At 39.6% G+C, this 15,197-nt stretch overlaps 1 protein-coding gene across 2 annotated transcripts; it reads left to right on the top strand.

The window, feature by feature from the left end:
* Nucleotides 1-4,350: 4,350 nt before the first annotated feature.
* Nucleotides 4,351-12,331, top strand: atp6v1c1a (ATPase H+ transporting V1 subunit C1a). Of its 2 annotated transcripts, none has more exons than XM_041045193.1 (13): nucleotides 4,351-4,484; nucleotides 5,014-5,174; nucleotides 5,793-5,860; nucleotides 7,034-7,119; nucleotides 7,786-7,880; nucleotides 8,044-8,135; nucleotides 8,714-8,812; nucleotides 8,940-9,008; nucleotides 9,112-9,204; nucleotides 9,506-9,599; nucleotides 10,002-10,099; nucleotides 10,237-10,363; nucleotides 12,021-12,331. In XM_041045193.1, the coding sequence occupies exons 2-13, from the start codon at nucleotides 5,043-5,045 to the stop codon at nucleotides 12,117-12,119; spliced, it is 1,152 nt and encodes a 383-aa protein (XP_040901127.1). In that variant the 5' UTR covers nucleotides 4,351-4,484; nucleotides 5,014-5,042; the 3' UTR covers nucleotides 12,120-12,331. The 2 variants fall into 2 exon arrangements, with proteins under 2 accessions (XP_040901127.1, XP_040901128.1); XM_041045194.1 differs by having other exon boundaries at nucleotides 5,002-5,174.
* Nucleotides 12,332-15,197: the final 2,866 nt, after the last annotated feature.

The raw sequence follows: 15,197 nt of genomic DNA, 5'->3' as shown, positions 1-15,197 counted from the left end.
TGTGACTTTGAGAAGTTGTGCCTGCGTCTGAAAATGCAGGGTCTGGGGCAGTGTGTTTTTTTCAAGGAGATACATTTGCATGTCTCCCTCCTCAACAGTGGAGGAGGAGGGTGCCAAGGAAAGCTCAGCTACTGTCAGCTAAACAGAAGGGGAATGTTTTCCATGGGGCTATTTTGACTCCATATAAACACTGACATCACTCTGGTATAAAGAGATCAACATACCTGGGTAGAAAATATCAGCTATCATTAAAATATCAATGTGTCTTATTGCACAGTTTTAGGCTTTTAAAGATTTTCATGGCACATTTTCTACTGGTAACAATATAATATCTTTTTTTTTTTAAATATTGGAAAATATGTCTATGAAATCATTTATTAAGTTTGCCTTTGGGGTTTGTGTTTGTTCTAACAATCCACTCATGTCTTTATCCTGGAGTCAAAGTTCAGTTTCAGCAGCGTCTGTTTCTAAATGTTCCCTTAGTTCAGTGTTTTCGAGGAAATGTTTCAGAGTGGCAGGGACATACAGTACAGTCAATACTAACTACAAATGCACCAACATCTGTATCATTGGAATACAAATAAAAACAAATCTTTTCTCTCTTCTAAACTCTGCACAGTTTTCCATGATTCACCAAACATTTTTTTGTATCCCCCACTCCATACAGAAATTATATGTTAGCCAACATATCAGAGAAAACAGTGCAAAATCGTTTAAATGTTTTAAATCCACCCTGACTGACCCATGTCATATAACAGTGCATGGTGTGTTTTTGTTTTTTTACTGTTGACCAGAACAGTTGTGAATTCACACAACTGTGAAATTCTTCAGAGTGCTAGATGAGCTTTGAGTACTCCTTAGGGAAAAATAAACAATAGCAGCATTTGTTTCACCAATAAAACTATTGCTTAGAGTCCATTGTAAAAGCTGGAGAGGCAACGTCTTTTCCTTGGACTGCAACACAAAAGCTGTTCCGTGTTTTGTGCCTGTTTTCTCCGACACTAAATGAGCCTATGTATATATAAGTCTAATCGCACATAGCATCTAAAGTGGCTTCCAGCAAAGCACAATGTTTGATTTCCATTGTTTGGATCATAATAGCAATCGCAGCCACTGGGTATGCAACAGCGAGACATGCGTACCACCCACTGTGAGGGCAAATACTCCAGTGGCTGCATTGTGCAGCAGGAATTCTTATTTGCAAACATTGCAAACAGATTACATCAATGCACAGAATTAGAAAGACCCAGCAGAGGTTAACCCTAACTGACCAAAAATCTCCAGTCAAAGAGGAGACAAACAACATTGTCCCACAACGAAAAAATATAATGATTAAACGCCTTCAACAACTTGATTACTCTCCATATTTTTAAGCATAACATTTCTGTTACAAACAAAACTCAATTAAGATAAGACATCTGTAAATCTACAACATCTTTCTATACTTGAACAAATGAGTGGTTAAACGCACCATGAAATGGTCTTACGCAACAGACTCTAGTGTTACAAGTGTTGTTAAGTCACTCAGCAGTGGTTTCAGCTCTTTTTTGCCAAAGAATGTCACTAAGTGAAAGGAACTCCAAACAAACTTTTCCTCACACTGATCTGAATGTTAAGCAGGACAATATAAAGCAACTCTCTGCAGGAATATAACAAATATGCAAAAGAAATCTCATCAAAAATACCTGATCTGCAGTGTGCGAACAGGCTTTTCCAAGAATAGCAGAGGAAATTCAACCTTCCTCAACTTATTTTTTTACATTTTAAGCTTTGAGTTTATCCAATTCAACATTTTTGACTTCTGTTAACATAACTATCTTCATCATGATTTTCACTGATTCAATTTTGACCAGAAAGAGGCCATCCAACACCTCGGAGACGCATAGCCAAGAAAACACACATAACAGTGTTCACCTTGTAACTTTTTTCATATAAGAAAAAAGAGGGACTTCTGGGGAATTTTAACCTTGATGTTGGAAGTATGCAAAGTATAATTTAATTTGATAAGCTAAGTAAACAATCCATTGGATATTTGGTTGACTGAACTTTTGATTTTAAGCCCTGCATTATTCAGCTAATGAACATGATTAACAGAGCTGATTTACTTAGTAATAAATCACAGATTGAGATTTGAAGTTATCAGGACTCACCCACTTTTGTTTTTGGTTTGTTGGCAATTTCAGTTTTTCCTTTAAACACTGATTATCTATGTTTCCTAACAACTTGTGATTGGTATTTGTGCCAAAGAACATAAGTTGCCGTTTTTATAGTGTATAATATTCCACCTAAAAGGAATTAACTTTATCTCGGGTTTTCCCACGACATGTCATTTTCAACAATGGTATCAAAGTGGTGGAGAGATACAGCAAGATATACCATGATGGCCAAACAATAACACAGTCTAAAAAATGATACACACTTCACCCTCATTTCCTTTCTGCCAAGATAGACTGCAGAATAGGCTAATTAATTATAATAAGTTCACAAAATAACTCTGTGTCAGGAGTTGAGATCACTAACTGTGGTAACATGGTTTCATTGTGAAAAACATCAGGTAGTTCCCATTAATTAAACTCGACGTAGTTACTCATAGTGTTTTTTTCTTAAGATTTGTACAATATTTAACGAGTAAATCATGATCAGTCAGTGTTGTCAGTGGTGTGTCTGCATGTGTGTGTTCAGGCAAACACTACAGCCTACAAATGGAGTGTGTATCCCACACACTGCATCATATGTATCCACGCTCACATACGTACACTAGCTTATATTTAGGCCCTGTGTGTGTATGTGAGCAGGCTTGCGTATCTTGAAGCAGTAGGTCACTGTAGTCCAGGTAAACCAAGTGCAGGTAGTGTAAAGATTAAACAGGTGATGTGCAGTGAGACAGTGTATACAAAGCATTTCGAGAGACCTTAATTCCTGGAACACGAGTGATTCAACACCAAACTTGTGTGGTGTGTCATTGTGTTAGTACTAGTAGAAACAGAGGGAGCATTTCTAAAGAAATAGAGGTGGTGGCAGTCTGCCCATTACATCAGTTTCAAAATTTGTTAGATATTTTAGTGCTTCTGTTTTATTTTAATGCTTTAACACTTCCAGGCCTTATTACACAACAGTAACCATCAACCCAACACAACTTTGCAACGAATCACAGGACGTGTGCGTGAGAAGCTGTGATGGTTGTTTCCAGAGAGCTGTGGGAGTCCATGCAAGGACACTGTGTTGTGCGTGAGAGTGAATCACATTAAGCCTGTAAATGGTCATTTTTCTATTCAAAACTATTTATTGCTAAAACAACACTTTTCTCTCTTATTGAACCTGAAGAGATTACTTACTGGACTCCCAGCAGTAGCCTGCGCTCTGACTGATTGTGGCGTGTGTGTGCGTCCTGATAACATCCCAGCAGACTGGCCTCTAGCCAGCCATGGGCAAACTCACCCTGCCGTTTGATGTCGAGGGTTGGCTCCAGGCAGACCAAGCATTGTGTCCTAAACAATGAACCCCAGACCCACTGAACTATAAACATGTCCCTTTGGGGGCGTTTTCCTCAGATTCTGTACAGGAGACACCCAAAGTCAGGAAACCTGACCCAGCTTTTCCAATTTTAGTAACTCCAAAGTCTCAAATGCTGCTGACTTGGCATCCACGGTTGTCTGTCTCCTTCTCTAATAAGGTAATAATGTCCTTGGAATGTTGACTGAGGCTCAAGTCTGGGGTGGAAGTCTTGTTCAAATTCCATATTAAAAATGAAATAAATAAATAAATAAATAAAATCCCTGATCTAAATTAGCTTTTGTTAAATTGACCATGGCAATGGAAATGTCAGCCCCATTCTTCAAAATAAAGTCATCATTCATGGCTGTCCCTGTCCCACTGTTGCATAACAGCAGTATTATCTTGATTTGGTTGTTCCAGAGTGGGGGCTAGCTGCTGAGGCTCCCCTTTATCTGGAGGCTTCTGCATGTTGGCAAGCCCCACGCAAATATCCTTAAGTCTGAGTATTACAGACCCACAACGGTGGGTCATTCCATTGATCTATAATTTTGTCACCTTGATGTTCTGTACACATGGTATCTATTTCATGTGTCTGTCCTGGAAGACGGATCTCTGCTCAGAGATTTCTTCCATTTTTCCACCTTGAGGTCTGTACGGTGAATATTTCCTTATCCGAACTGAGGGTTGGTGTGCTTTTCAGATTGTAAAGCCTCTGGAGGTAAATTTGTGACTTTTGATTTTGGGCTGTGCACGTACTACTCGCGCTGCAGTACCCCCTATCCACCAGCTGTGGTCGCTGCTGAGTTACCTCAGTGAGCAGCAGAGACTGTGAGAGGCCTTCCGGTTCCTCTAACAGGTCAGCTGACTCTGATGCTGCTGTCAGGAGACCTAACGAACTGCACTGAATGGCAACTATGAAAATGATCAAGCCATAGAAACATTGCAGACAGCTGTATTTTAACTGGCAACGGCCAAATTTTAACACACAGGTGAGTGAAATTGTCAAACAATCACAACAGCCACCTGTGTTGTTGTTGTGAGCAATGCTAAGTGGCTAACCGTAGCTAATCCCTGCTGGATGTTGCTTGACCTTAACCATCTTTTTTGCCAGCTTCGTTGGACATACAGTGCTATTTAATCTTTGTTTATGGCTTTCAAACTTTATGTAACTTTTAAAAAAACAAATGGGAGTGCTAGGAAAATATTATTGCCAGATTGCAGTGGATTTTAACTATGAATCAGCTCCTGTTGCTATTGTAGCATTATTTCATTAGCATGCCTAGTGGTAAACAGTATCAGTATACTTCATGACAACAGCACAAGCAGCTTTCTGGAGCTAGCATTTAGCTAAAAACGGAGAGAAGGGGAAAGCACAGTACTTTACCAGTATTGTAGCCAAAGCAGTGCTGTTTATAAAAAGACAGACTCAGTGGAAGGGGTGGAACAAAACCTCATAGGTTTATTAACTGAGTAACAACAGAGACAGTCACATTAGTCTAAATATAGTTTTCTTTTCAGTTTTTTTAAGCTGCACCAGTACTGTAACCATGACAGAGTTTTGGTTGATCTCTGCACCTGGAGAGAAGACCTGCCAGCAAACATGGGACAAAATGATGGCAGCCACCACACGTACCAACAACCTCTCCACCAACCACAAGTTCAACATACCGGACCTCAAGGTTAGCATTGAATTGAATCCCTGTTTGTTGTGTTTCATATTTGTTTTGTCTGTACACAGCCATAACTTTGTGATAATGAAGAATCTATGGATTTTACACACAAGTAGTTCACTCATTTTGGTCACAGTTTTCTTTCCTAAGCAATTCATGGTTTTCTGTGTGAAAAGAAGGTAGGTTAGAGGTTGTAGATGTAGGCTAATATCAAAGAAACTCACCTCATATATCCACTGTCAAGAATAAGCTGATTCTGTGTATGGGAAGCAGCCCTTAGACGAATCTGTTGCCTGCATGTTGAAGCGTTGGTTATGTGAAGTTTTCATCCACAGAGCAGTTCAGCTCATCTGGGTCCTCTCTGTGCTGGAGGTGAAGTAACCTCGCTGACCTTGCTGCCACATGGGGCTGCAATGTTCTCCTGGAACTGTTAGCAATGCATGAGCTGGTCTGGACAAAGAGGCGCCGTCCTAAGCACATAGGGCCCCCTGGATGTCACTGTAGGCTGATTGAGCCCCAGATGTCACTGTTTAAACACAACCCCGCTGACCCAGATTTCCATTCTGATGAGTCAAAAGTCATAATGTGTTGTGTGTTTTATTTTTTGCTTTTTGTCTCCAAAAACAGGTTGGGACACTAGATGTGTTGGTCGGACTGTCGGATGAACTGGCCAAATTAGACTCCTTTGTTGAAAGGTATGCTACCTGCAGTATTCTGACTTAAACTAAATCTTTCTGTTTTCTGTCTCTGAAGGATGATCATTTTAGTGATTACATTTTTACTTTATAGAGCTTTTACAATCACATAAAATGCAGTCTGTATTTTAAACAGCATTAAAAAAATCTACCTTAACTTGCTGCACTCTAGGCTTTCTGATGTAGCGGGTTTACCAATCCCTAATCTCTACCCTTACCTTGTATCAATGAGGAATTTCACAGGGACCTGAGGCTAGCGAGCCTCACAGTCTAAACTTGGCAATTTACAGTTGGGTGACACACCAGCAGCTCTTTCTTTAGTCGTATTTATACCCGATGACTTATGTGCCACAAGTATGTTTGACTAATTTATAGTCTTTTGAAAATATGACATCCAAAACTCACACACAGCCATTACTGCCTGAGGCCTGCTTTGCTTCCTCTGTGGATATTTCCACGTCTGTGAGAAAGACCAATTTTGCAACACCGTTTCACTTGTTTGACTACAGTCTGTCTTTAATCCAGTTCCTTTTTGAAGTTTCCATCCAGCATATGTAGACAAAAGAGAATACTTACTCTAGTGAATTCTTCAAATTTGCACCTATTAATGTATTTATTGTTTTCATTTGAGTTTTAAATGGATTAGGTTTTCATTTCATATTATATGAACAATACATAATATGTATTGTAGATAGTTAATATTAAACCCAAGTGGCAGATGTACTTTCTTCTTAATGTTTTCTCTATATGAGATTTGGCTGAGTCTTTGGCTTCACTACTCTAGGATTGAATTGTTATTGTTATGGTCAGTTTGGCCAAGTTTGCATTTGTGTTACTACCACCTAGCACGACAGCTGAATGTTTCAGCTTTCTATGCGTTTCTTTTATCTATTTCACCTGTTGACACAGTTCTTCTTTGATGTGCTGCTGAGCAGTGTGGTCGAAAATCTTTATCTCTGAAAGTCTGCCATATTAAAGATTGCCTTGTCAGGAAATTACCTTAACAGGAATATGTGAAACTTTTTGATGTGTGTGCATGTTTGTGTAAAATTCAGAGGATGAGTTCACGGTGGTCGTGTGAGCATGTGCAGGGTGAATGCAGGGTTTACTCTGGCTTTGTGCATGCAGTTTGTGTTGGCATGGTGTGTTTTGATGTCTCCTGGCTGTTCACAGTGTGGTGAAGAAGGTAGCTCAGTACATGGCCGACGTGCTGGAGGACAGTCGAGACAAAGTACAGGAGAACCTGCTGGCCAATGGAGGTACAGTGACGATTACAACACGTGGAATCCTCCATTGAGGAAAATACAAGTCTGGGCTCACTGATGTTGATCTAAATGTTCTCTACAATCTTATATAGTCATATTTTTAGATTCAGATCATCTAAATTACAAAATATAATTCTCACTTACGCCCTGGTATTTAACCATGCAGATGCTTTTGGTTTTGTTTGCTCAGGCTTTGAGATAACCACCTCAGAGATATCTACCTCAGAAATCTACGTTTTTTTTCTTTGGTATAATACAGTTCCTGTGAGTGCTGTTCACAGTGAGATGTGTGGAACATCCAGTGTTACAGGGACACTGAGTTTAAGTATACTTGTTGAATTGTATAAATTATTCTTTTCAGTTTTACTCAGTACTTTCAACATCAGAAACTAAATTCCGTTGACCTTTATTGTATTGTAATAGTAGCAGAAATTTCTGTGACAGATATGTCAAAATCTTGCCAAATAAAACTGAAACTATTTGCATAACTAGGTGCCACCCGAGGTGATTAAGAAAATATGTATTTTTGTCATTTGGATGAAAGCCGTTGTACTTGTATTTGAAAGCATTGTAAAGAAACTGCTCTACTTAACTTTCAGCTTACTAAACTCTCATGAAAGGCTGATAATAGCATGACAAGTCTTTTGCTTTCTTTTTCAGTTGATCTTGTCACCTACATCACAAGATTTCAGTGGGACATGGCAAAATATCCCATCAAGCAGTCACTTAAAAACATCTCTGAAATCATCTCAAAGGTGGGTCTGTCCATATGATTGGAAAATACATAGGCAAAATAAATATAAGCCTTTGGATTTATAAGAATTTATACAGATATTCATGTAAAATTGTCTTCTTTTTGCCATGTTGCTCTGTATCTCAGTCATAAATAATTTCAGCTTTGCTTTTCGTCTTTTACAGCAAGTAACCCAGATTGACAATGACCTAAAGACAAGAGCATCAGCTTATAACAACCTGAAGGGAAACCTGCAGAACTTAGAAAGGAAGAATGCGTAAGTAATCCACAGACAGTAAAACTCATTCCTAACACTTAAGTTTTCAAGAAAAATAGAGGTGCTGTAGTCCCAGAAAACACCAGGGACAGTTAAGAAAATAAATCTCAAAAACCAAAAGTGAATTTTACCCAGTCTTATTAACATTAATGCAACTATTAGCAGAACTGAATCTTCTAAATGGCCCTCTGCTGACAGCACATCTCATCGGTTCTATCAGGCAGCTCCACACTAACTAACACTTCTTCTTCAAACTAAACTGTCTTACCAGGTTATTTTGTCAAAACCTTCCTTGGTTAGATCTGATCTCACTCCTGGAAATATCATTTTATTATCTTGTTTTATTGATCTTACAGATTTTCTTACAAAAGTTTCAGTTCACTCAGTGTGTCACAGCGCTTTGTTTCCTCTTGGCCTGTGTTCATTCATCAGTTAAACTTCAAGGATTACTTGACATGTTTTATGACCATGTCACTGTGGCCTGAAAAGTTAGTGCGACTCTGCGTTGCTTTGTCAACACCAGGCTACACTTCACTGCATCACATCCATGTTGTTCTAATGCTGCTGTGTACCACTAGGGGGAGCCTGCTGACCAGGAGCCTGGCTGACATTGTCAAGAAGGAAGACTTTGTGCTGGACTCAGAGTACCTCATCACTCTGCTGGTAGTTGTACCAAAGTGAGTATTACCTCACGAGTCAACCACAATATGGCAGTTTTGTCAAATTCAAAGCAATGAAGCAGAAAGTTGCCACCGCATCGTTTTGAAGAAAGACTTAATTTGTTCTGCTGTTTTGTTCTTTCAGGACAGCGTACACCGACTGGCAGAAAACATATGAAACACTCGCTGAGATGGTGGTGCCTCGATCTTCAAAGTGAGACAATGTCAACATAGCAAATAAAATATGAAATGAAACAGACATTTTGTCAGAAACACACTCATATCAAGCGTCTGACTTGATCTTTCTTTTCTTTCAGTCTGCTGTTTGAAGACAATGACAGTGGCCTGTTTGGTGTCACTCTATTTAGGAAAGCCATTGATGACTTCAAACACAAAGCCAGGGAGAACAAGTAAGAACTGTTCTACATACATTACCACTTTACTATCACACAACAACACAGCGTATACAAAAGAAAATCTGCTCACTGTCTCACTGCTAGATAAATATAAATAGCTCTAACTATATATACACATGTATCAGAACTACAGTGATCACAGGCTGGACAAAACTATTTTATTATTTTCACACCACTGATGCTGTTCACACATTTTTAGTATCTGAAGAATGTAAGCCAGCACTGTTATAAAAACTGAAATATTCATCATAAAATGATGTTGATTTCTGTTCTCTCCACTCCATCTTATTTCTAGGTTCACAGTGAGAGACTTTCAGTACAATGAAGAGGAGATGAAGGCAGACAAAGAGGAGATGACACGGCTCTCCACAGATAAGAAGAAGCAGTTTGTAAGTGAAATGGAGACTGAATTGTTTTCCCCTGCAGGGAACTGGAAACGGGATGATTTTTTTCCAGTGTGCTCTGTGGAAGAAAACTGGAGTTTTTTTTTTCTTTACCGGAAAAGAACCAGTTACAGCCGGCAGCAGGCAGAGAATGCTGACACTGCTGTAAAAAATATTTCTGACTTACCTGTAGTGTTGTAGAAAATGGACGTGTTTAACACAGAAAGAGAAGTAATGGCACCATTTTCTTTTAGTCATATCTGCCAGTTTTATAAGCTTTGATAAGCAGCAAATGTTTGAGTCATTGGTTACAGATTAATTCAAGGTTGTAAGACTGCTATATCCAAAACAGAAAGTTAATATTCAGGAATGGTCTTTCTAAGCCTAAGTTGCGTTTCCTCTTTGCAGGGGCCACTTGTTCGATGGCTGAAAGTGAACTTCAGTGAAGCCTTCATCGCGTGGATCCACATTAAAGCACTTAGGGTTTTTGTGGAATCTGTTTTAAGGTACATTAATAGCGCCCATGTATTTAACTATATAAAAGCAGAGCACATAGTCAGGTGACATTGTCTGTTAGTGACAATAGTTAAAAGTTGTTCAAACTGTGTGTGTTGCTCCTTTGTGTGATGTGGTGTTCCTGCAGATACGGGCTGCCGGTGAACTTCCAGGCCATGCTGCTGCAGCCAAACAAGAAGACCATGAAGAAGCTGAGGGAGGTGCTCAATGATCTGTACAAACATCTGGACAGCAGTGCAGCAGCTATCATTGATGTGAGTACTTTTATAATTTTGTGTCAAGACTCTACTGCTGTACTTACTGCAAGGTCATAGCATCAAGAAGTGTAAGCATTAGTAGTAGAAATTTAATACTAATTTAAACAACACAACCTGCAGTCTGTCACAAGTCTGTATTACACAACACATCTAAGCAGTATGTAGTGTGTTCACACTGGAAAAGAGACAAAACAAAGTTTACTCAAAGCAGACACGGCTGCTACGTAAATACTGTCGATTTTTCAGTGTGCTGTTCATGGATCAGTACACAAAGGCAACAGAGGAGCTACTCATTTAATTGTTGGAGGTCATGAAAGGGATCCATAAAGATTTTAGTAAAAGAAAAACTTCAGAAAGACAAATCTGTTTTCTCTTTGGGAAGTTTAATTGACAGTGATATTCCAAGTTTATTCCAAATTTAATTTCCGTTAGTTTATGATGGTAAAGGATGTTGATTTTCTGTATACTAACTGCAAATTAGTATAAAAATTAGTATATTGTACATTTTACATCAAAAAAAGTATGCATAGTAATGTTCACTTGGGACATACTGATACTGGACTCTACTGCTGCTATCGCTGCTTGTCCTCCATCAGTGTGTCAGAGAATAACATGTACTCCCCCTGGTGGCCACAGCTGGTTACTGGAAAAAAGACTGTGGTACAGATACTTTTAAACTTGTCATGAAAAGGAGTTAAAATAAAAAATAAAAAGTCTTACATTTTAGGGTTTGAAGTTAGATGCAGGGGAACCTGGGATTTAGGGTGAGAGACATTTTTTCCTTAGCATTAAAGGCTGTTGAGTTTTTCTCAGTCCTCACTTGACTCTGTAGGTCAGAGGTGTCCAAACTGAACCTCAATCAAGAGCACACAGTTTGACCAATCAGCTGTCTGAAGACTGAGATCAGTTGATTAAATGAGTCGAGTCTGGTGTGCTGCTGCTTGGTTGGAACAAAAACCTGCAGCCACAGTTTGGACATCTCTGCTGTAGGTGGTGCTCTTTTCTTTGTTCAGCCATTTTGGTTTTGAAGGATAATTCTAGTATTTTTAAACCTTCCTATCTTTTTTGGGTCTAAATCATTAATAGGGACAAAAATGTTCGGAATCTGTCCAATGTTGAGTAAGAACGCTATAACTGACAACAGTGAAACAGCTGCAGCAGGCTCAGATTGTTATTATGGAAAGGATCCCTGCAGAGATAAACCTTTTTGCTAACATTTGGCTTCATCTGGTCTGGTTGTAACATCCCTTTCAGTGCCTGTATTGTTTGTGCAAGGGGGCAAGTTTCATTCATTGCCATTAAGTCGCCCTCTTATATCTGCATGTAAAGCATGTGCTCTGGTGTAGGATTTCTCCTCCTGTTTGCCTGGCAGTAGTCATCCAGGTCAAAATGCTCAGTGCAGACACGATGGTATGCGAGGTGCAGTGTGCCTGTTCCCCAAAGGTAGCCTGTGAAGACTTCTGCTACATGTTGGACACGTCTGTCTCTGCAGGAGTCCGATCCATAATGCTGTCAGACACTTATAATAACAACCTGAGCCCGTCAGTGGCAAAAGCAAGCACTTTTAGGGGACATGTTTTGAGGTGGACAAATGCCTTTTTTGATTACATTGAAACTACACTAACATTGCTGTTTCTTTTTATTTCATTTCCAGTCTGCGATGGACATCCCAGGCTTGAACCTGAGCCAGCAGGAGTATTATCCTTACGTCTACTACAAGATCGACTGCAATCTGTTGGACTTCAAAGTTTAACACTTTCCTGATTTTGTCTTTATGTTGAGTGTTGATTAAATTATCTTTTTCCTGGTGACCCCCCCCCCCCCCCCCTCCCACTGTCCCAGCTGTCTTTCTGCTCACTGTCTCCACTCCACATCAGCTGCTTGAATGACAATGCTGCATGTTCATTCCTTGTGGTGAAAAGGCTCATCAACAAGCTTCTACCACTTTTACAACCAAGGGACAAACAAAAGACTTTTAAATATTTTTGTTTACAGTTTATTTTTCTCCACAAGCCACAAAATAATTGCTTTTTCTTGATGTGAAAATTAATTAAAAAATCATACTGGAGAGTTGTATATTTTACTGTGTCATTCCACATGTGCTGGTGTGTATTGATAGTGTCGGTGTTCAGAGATTTGTGTTTACATATGGGCAAGTTTAGCATTGTACCCACGGCAACCAGATCTGTGTGTGAGATTGTGGGTTACCACTGCAGCCATTGTGAGACAAAGATGTTATATGAGTGTGTGTTGTTGTTTCATGTTGTGTACATTTGCTGTCAAAAAGAGATCTCTGAGTATTGTGAAGCCATTGATTAAATAAATATGATTGATGAATAAATTATATCAATGTTTGTGAATTGATTTATAAATATCAAGAAAAGCATGTTTGTCATTTCCTGTCTGATTTGATGTTTTCAAAGGAGTATGAATGTGACATGACGTGAAGGTCATAAGGAGATGTTCATGTGAGAGAAATGAGTATGAGACACATATTGCAGCCTCTGTGTGTAGGAGAAAGAGTTTCGCTGTGAAACCTCGTGAGGACTCATGATCATTTGCAGAGCCATGGGCAATTTCAAGGAAACTTCCTCTTTAAGCAGAAATCATTGGGAATCTGTGAGAAAAATACTTACGATTAAACATGGAAGTGACCTGCTGCATGTACCAACAGCAGGGGGCACCAAACTGATACCTTAGATGACGCCACTCCATGATGCTCGAAGGTGTCCAAAGTGTTTTGGTGCAGACTTCTGCCTCCAATAAGCTGTGACTGAAAACACAAAAAGAATGGTTCACACATATAGGAATGGGAAGGGACCAGCAACTACATACACACTCCACCCTGGACCCCTGCTAAATAAAGTTTAACAAACACACTCACCCAGCACCATACTAATACTGGATATTTCTGCCTCCTGTTCTACCACATTGCAGAGGTGTTCTACTGGATTCAGGTCTGGAGACTGAGGAGGCCACTGAAGTTCACTGAACTCATTGTTATTAAACCAGTTTGAGACGACTTTAGTTTTGTGACATGGAGCATTATCCTGCTGGAAGTATTCATTAGAAGATTGTAAACTGTGGCCATAAAGGGATGAACATGGTCAGCAACAATACCCAGACAAATGTGTGGCATTCAGACAGTGACTGATTGGTATCAAGGCTCAAAGTGAGTCAAGAAAACATTCCTCACACCATCACACCATCACACCATCACACCACCACCACCACCAGCAGCAGTATGAACTGTTGACACAAGGCAGGTTGGGTCCATGGATTCATGCTGTTGATGCCAAATTCTGACCCGACCATCTGCAGCCTCAGCAGAAATCCAGATCCATCAGACCAGCCTATGTTTTTCCAGTCTTCACAGGCTTCAGATGTCCAGGTTTGCTGAGTCTGTTCCAACTGCAGCCTCAGCACTTTATTAGGATCACCTGTGCCACTGCTTATTCATGCAGTCAATCCAATCAGCCAATCACATGGCAGCAGTGCAATAAATAACATCATGTAGATACAGGTCAGCAGCTTCAGTTAATTAGTGCATACAGTAGTGGAAGACATATTGCTAGTAAAGGTAGCAATACTACATTATAAAAACACCCCACTGCCAACACTCAGAAGTGTTTCCTATACTATTGGGAAGTTTCATCTCCAACATTGCATCATATTTTACAAACAGGTCACATGTTTGCATCATGTGTATATCAAAACCACTTGATGTGCTTAAATGAGTAAATATATTTACAGTTATACTTCCACCACGATATACATGTGTCTGTACTGTATGTATGCTGTAAGAAGTGCTACATACTTTATGAAAAGATGGCATTGAGTCATGCAGGAGATCTGCACACAGCAGTGTTAACTCCCAATAAAATTTCATTTAAGGTTTTGATGTGACAAAGATCTCCATCAGGCTTTGTCAATGTGACAAATCACCTACAGATATAAACACACCTATCACTCAGGTGTTTGTAGTCTGTATGATAAAGAGTTAACTGGATCAGTCGGAGCAGAGCTGTGTAACACTGTCTCCCTGAGGGGACGCAGCCTGCCGACACCTCCAATAAAAACATAGAAAGCATTGTGTGGGCATTGATTTTGCTGAGAGCTCCCTCACAGGTGTTTTCAGATGCAGCTGATTGGACCTCTGCACAGGCTGAGGATAGAACCATACCATGAATTATGTGACAGCACCCATTACAGCAGATCAATAAGAGTGATTAAAGGGGTGTGTTAGAGAGAGAGAGAGATGTTAATCAAACACATTTTGTTCATGCCTGCTGTGTCCTAATCAGAGGACTGATCAGGCAAATAAGTGAAAACACCTGTATGGGTGGAGCATCGCTGTGAAACACTTTGAACATCTGACCTAAGAGAAAGTAATAAAATACATGGATATCATCGCAAGCAAAAACAGAACATAAAATGAATTAAAAATGAATACAAAAAAATCATATCAGATGATAAAAAACTAAAACCAAATAAATCAACTAAATCTAAATCTAAATAAAGTGAAAATAATACAGAGTCAACAGTTTAACCCCACTATGTGTGCACTTTATGTTTATTCTGTAAAACCCTCCAGCTCCCATCAGGTACCAACTACTAATGTGTGCAGGAAGATTAGAGCCCAGATTGTGTGTGTGTGTGTGTGTGTGAGAGAGAGAGAGAGAGAGAGAGGGAGAGAGAGAGAGAGAGAGAGAGAGAGAGAGAGAGAGATCATGTGATGAAGGAGTGAGCCTGGCTTGCTGTGTTGAGATGTGAGATACACACACACACACACACACACACACACTCATTGTGCAGGCTACAATCACACAGT

The sequence above is a fragment of the Toxotes jaculatrix genome, chromosome 8, assembly GCF_017976425.1.
Source record: "Toxotes jaculatrix isolate fToxJac2 chromosome 8, fToxJac2.pri, whole genome shotgun sequence".
Classification (NCBI taxonomy): Eukaryota; Metazoa; Chordata; class Actinopteri; family Toxotidae; genus Toxotes; species Toxotes jaculatrix.
The sequence above is the reverse complement of the archived record's forward strand: the minus strand, read 5'-3'. Positions and strand labels throughout refer to the sequence as shown.

Bases quoted from the DNA above. Each gene is read 5' to 3' on its own strand.
- atp6v1c1a (XM_041045193.1), top strand. From the start codon at position 5,043: ATGACAGAGTTTTGGTTGATCTCTGCACCTGGAGAGAAGACCTGCCAG. The intron at 8,136-8,713 runs GTAAGTAATCCA...GTGTACCACTAG, and splicing joins AACTTAGAAAGGAAGAATGC to GGGGAGCCTGCTGACCAGGA. The intron at 8,813-8,939 runs GTGAGTATTACC...TTGTTCTTTCAG, and splicing joins CTGCTGGTAGTTGTACCAAA to GACAGCGTACACCGACTGGC.